At 33.4% G+C, this 5,519-nt stretch overlaps 1 protein-coding gene across 1 annotated transcript; it reads left to right on the top strand.

Annotated features, from left to right (window-relative positions):
- Positions 1-2,128: 2,128 nt before the first annotated feature.
- Positions 2,129-2,968, top strand: LOC149242632 (F-box/kelch-repeat protein At2g44130-like). The gene has a single exon (XM_089370919.1). It carries the CDS (start codon positions 2,129-2,131, stop codon positions 2,966-2,968), a length of 840 nt encoding a protein of 279 aa, XP_089227045.1.
- The last annotated feature ends 2,551 nt before the right edge of the window (positions 2,969-5,519 follow it).

Below are 5,519 nucleotides of genomic sequence, written 5' to 3'. Positions count from 1 at the left end.
ATTTAAATATGGTACCAATTTATTATTTTAATTTATATGGTGAAATGGATCTTAATTTATAGATACCATTTATATCTTATATATTTTCATGTGATAGAGGTGTGGATATATCTCAAAAGTAATTATAATATTTTTTCTTTTAAATATAATAAAAAATGTTATAAAATTAAATTCAAATAAAATATTTATAAAATATTTTGAGTGTGAAATGAGAGATGGTTTTGTAGCATGATGTATTGATGACCCATGGTATTGGTCCATGGTATTGTAACAAAGCCTATATACATCTTAATAATATCTATGGCAAAGCGGACGTGAATATTCATGGTTAAACATATTGTTATATTGTAAATTTGTGTGCTTATTAATTAAAATATAAATATGGTTACATAATCATTATTCTATTTTATAAATGAAATGGATCTTAACTTATTGTTGTTATTATCTATTTGAATGTAATATGTATATTGTGATTTTTTTTAATGTAAAAAGTTATTGGTAATTTTATTAACAACCATAGGTATATCTTATTTTGGATCTACCAATATTTTTTCACTCTGTGCTCACTATATTTGATCCCTCTTTGTGCTTAGTAGAACAAGACTAAAGATGGATCTATGTTGGTTTAATTCCCTCCTTTAAATAGGCTACATTCCATGTGAATACCATTGATTGTGAATACCACAACTCAATACCATGTACCATATTTATTTTTCTTAATATTAATATTATGGATAATAATGTTTTTTTTGCATGGTATTAAAATGGTATTTGGCCCATAGCCTTCACCTAAACAAAACCTCTTTTTTTATTCTTGGTAAATAGAAAGAGGTTTATGAACTAAATATACAAAAGTTTTTATTTATTTCCCATGCATCCAATTTATTTATATTTTTATTTATTTACCATACCTACTTTTTGAGTGTTCATAAACCTCTTTATATTTTAAATTTATATTGATTTCTAAATAAGGCCGACATTACATTAAAAATGTTAAATGTTAAACATTATGTTAAATGTTTACATTTACATTTATGTTTAAGTTTACATGTTTATGTGAGATCTACCCCATACTTAAAGCGGTGAGATGCAATAAAAACAACATTACAATGTAACAAAATTGAATTTGATTATTTTTATTTTTTTTAATATTTTACTAACACTACAACATTTCATTTCTCTTGGGCTATTTAACCTATATGTAAGTATTTACCAATTTAATTATTATAAATTATACATATTAATATAAATTCAATACATTAAGCTCATATATAAAAATAATTATAAACATTTTTACATTACATTTCCACATTATGGCTATATTACCTTGTAAAACCCCTCTCAACTCATTAAAATATATATTCATTTAGGACCTGTCATCTTACCTGTCCTCCCTTCAAACCTGTCTTCTTAGGCTTAAGGTTTATGAGATGAGCGAATGACATCTCCGCAATCTGCGGAGTTCTTGCGGAGTTCCTGGTAGGGTAAATGCTCCGCAAAGTTGACCTAAAAAACTTTGAATTATTCAACAAACAAAACCAAAATATATATATATGTATATAAATAAAACATTATATTCCTTAGTGGAATCCCATCATGCTCATGTAGTGGAGTCCGGTCATGTTCATGTGGAGGTAATGAATGATTTTGCATAAAGCATTGCCGTGTCAAAGAGTTGATTGGTCAAACTTACTTATATTATGAGTTAAAAAATGATTTATTTTCGTATTACGAATAAATATCGATATAACGAACTCCGTTTCTGGTGGGTTTGAAATTAGGGTTTCATGTGGCTTTGAATAAACATAGACATCTACACATTATATAACTGTCACTTTTAGATTCGGAGGTACCATCGTTCACTTTCATATTTATTTCTTTATTTGCGATAAAGCTCTGGGTAAACTCGATCGATCAGGAAATTGGTGTGTTTGAAGCGCCCTAATGGAGGAGGTTATTCCGGAGGATGTCCTTCGACAGTGTTTTGTAAGAATGCCTTACACATCAATCGATAAGCAAAAGCTGGGAGGCTATACTCAGTAGCCCTACGTTCTATGCTGACAGGAAGAAATGTGGGACGAGCAAGCAGCTTATTTGCTTGATTCAGAAAGATAGAAATCACAGATATATGCATCCCCTCTTTGTAGTGACAGTATACGACCCTGTGGAGGGCACCTGGGAAAGGCTACCTCCGATTGATGATCCCCACAATACTAGAATACCGATATGGTGTCAGTGCGTGGCTGTGAATCGGAAGCTACTTCTCATTGGCGGAATGCACCCGTCCAGGGCAACTTTGATGAACAGTGTTTACATTTATGACTTTGAGTCTGCCAGATGGCGCCGCGGGGCAGACATGCCTACACCTCGATCATTCTTTGCGTGCTCTGTCTCTTCTTCCACTGGACTTGTCTACGTCGCTGGCGGTTTCGGCGAGCGTGACACCCCCCTTGCAGCTGTAGAAGCATATGACGTGGAGAAAGACAAGTGGGAAATTTTGCCCCCAATGATCGAATCGCACGGCCAGGGATGCAGCGGTGTTTTCATCGATGGTAAATTCATGGTGTTAGACGAAGGCCAAAGTGGAGAAGTTTTCGATCCGAGTGAGGGAAGGTGGAGAATGACGGCACATTGGGGGAACTTTAGGGGAGGATTAAGGAGAAGCTGTGTGGTTTCTTCTTCTTCTTGCGGGGAGGTGTACGTGTTCACTGAACAAGGGGTGGAGAAGTATGATGTTGAGAAGGACGTTTGGAGTGTGGTAGCTTCCTTTCCGAATCCCCGGGATATTCTCTTCATTACGTGCGCTACACAGTGGCGTGACCAGATTTTTGTCAGCGGTTTAGACGCCCTCCGAAAACACATCTCTTATCTGTTTAATCCGTCAACCAGGGAGTTCACGAAAGTTAACAGTGATGGTGGGAAGGTCTTTGCAGGCATTACCATATCTGCAGCGACCGTGGAGATTTGAATCTAATTTTTAGGTGCACGGAGCCCGGCTTAAGACTTTGATGTGAAATGCTGTGTCATCAATATTTTTTAATCATTTTGTGTGGTGTTCTAAGTCTATATTAGGCATAGACTAGTATAAGGAAATGTTATCTATGATGTTTTTGTTTTTTTCTAGAGTAGTTTTTGCTTTGTTAATTTGTGAACCAAGATATAGTCAGGTCTCATTACTTGATTTAGAATGTAGAATATATATTTATTAAGTTAATGGATGATTTTTGGAGGGAGTAAACATTGATTATGGAACTTAACCAAATTGTCTTTTCTAATGAAAAGTTGATATTTATCTCTAATATTATGAATTAACCATTTACTGATGAGAAAAAAGGCTTGAATAATGTCTTTCTAAATTATGGATCCATTTGTATGGATGCATCAACTATTATTTTTTAATGATTTGTATGGATTAAATGAAGGCTTTCTTGGGAGATGCCAATTTCTTCAAGGGTTTGTCTCTCTCTCATGAATCCATATTCATTGGGCAAATATTATCACAAAGAACGTCCTTTAGCCTATGAGAAATGATGTTGAAGATGATTTTATACTGAATTACATAAGGATATGGGTTTGAACTATTCAAAGGAGGAAATGTCCTTTTGAAGATGATGAGAAACACCCCAAATCTCATATCTTCTTATTTTAGCCATAAGCCACATGTTCTATTCTTGATAAACAAATAAAAGGAAGACTGTAGGGGCTCTTAATATCATGTCTATATTAGCCCTAGAGTTTTCTATAAATGGGCTTGAGAAGTGGGAGGCACATTCACTAGATTTGTATGTAGACATGGTAGTTTGAATTCCATTATATTTGTTGATGGCCCTAATGTAGTTTATAGCCACCTAATGACTGGCATAATGATGGAAAAAATTGTATTTGAATCAGTGAATGGACCCATAATTCCCTAATTTTCATTTTTCTTTTCTTATATTTTTCTAAATGAATTTTATGAATATCCTTCTCTAATTCTTTAAATGTAACTGTTGTTGCTTAAGAAGTTAACTCATACCCTCCTTTAGCAAGCAATTTATAATCTAGGCTGTAATATATGAGAGGGCCTTACTATCCCTTTAAAATATCTGAATAGACCAAGCTATGGTTGTGGCTTTTATGTCCTCAGATTTTTATGAAATTGAGTTTGGTGAGATTCTAGATTGTGGGGTCTAAAGGCCACCAAACATCCTTTATGGCTTGAATGGACGTGGAGTATTTCAGTTTTTTATGATTTACCTTAAAATGTATGTGATGGTTTCCCATAGTGGGGGCCATTTTCAAAAGAATTGGGTAGTGATCTTCCCCTTAAAGAAAGACATTGCTTTATATTTAAATTCTCCTCCAAGAAAGAAGCTAAAAGGTGGAACCCTTCCAATATTTTAGCCACCAACATGTTATTTTCTCCATGAGATTCACATATTTTCAAGATCCACATCTATTAAACCATTTGCCTAAGTAGCCCAAAAAAAGTTTTAAAGGGTCAATATGACTAAGTATATGCCATATTTTAGTAGTCCTAATAAAAAATTAAGATTGCCACGGATCACTATTCTTTCCTAGTAAAATATGGAATTGTAGAAAGTATTTTACTAGAAACATCTTTAATAAAAAATATGGACTATAAAAATTTATGTATATGAAAGATTAATATAGCTTTAGGAAGTGGTTTGTGAGATGGAAGTAACATTTCTTAGAAGTCATGATAATTGCACTTGATCTACCTAAAGCATCTAGAGCTAAGAAGTCCCATCATTAAGGGAATTTTTAGATAAAAAATGGGCTTCAAAAGAAAAAAATAAAATTAAAAACTCAACTTTTATAGAGCCAATAAGATTTAATTGGTGTCATAGAGGGAAGTAAATATTTTTGAAGGGTAAAGAAGAAAAATACTTTTTGCAATTGTATTTTTGGCTTATATTCTGATATGTTTACTCTATTGTCAAGTGTATGCAACCTTTGGATGCAAAATAAACTTCACATCTGATCATGACCCACTTTGCATAATTCACATCCAACAAGTAATTCATAATTATGGGTTAAATAACATGTTTCTTCTCCCTTGAAGCAACATTTTCTTCCTCCGTGGACACTTAGAAGCATATTGTCCTACTTCACCACAAAAAATACACTTGAGATGTTGCTTACATGTAGCTTCATTATCACTGGTAACGTGGCAAAAGGGATAAATGGCTAAGGCAAATCCACAATCATGATTCTCGCACTCTTGTGTCATTTTTAGAATTTTGAACCATATTTGGTTGTTTTGCATCAATAATCCAACTGTTCTAGAGCACTTGGATAACATGCATGAATGAGTTGGAGGCTATTTGGAGGAATGCATAGACTTGGGGATATATTTGGAAATTTAGCTAGATATGTCAGTTCGCTATATTTACAACAACTTATAATCTCTGAGCTAAACCTTGTGAAAATTCAAAAACTACCGAAATCAATAGAACTTAGATATTGAGGTAATTACATCAGAGAAAAGATTGAATACCATTAGTACATATCAATAG

Source organism: Pinus tabuliformis, chromosome 8 (assembly GCF_031772625.1).
Source record: "Pinus tabuliformis cultivar Carrire ecotype Pingquan chromosome 8, CPIR1, whole genome shotgun sequence".
NCBI lineage: Eukaryota > Viridiplantae > Streptophyta > Pinopsida > Pinales > Pinaceae > Pinus > Pinus tabuliformis.
This window is presented reverse-complemented; position numbering and strand designations above follow the sequence as displayed.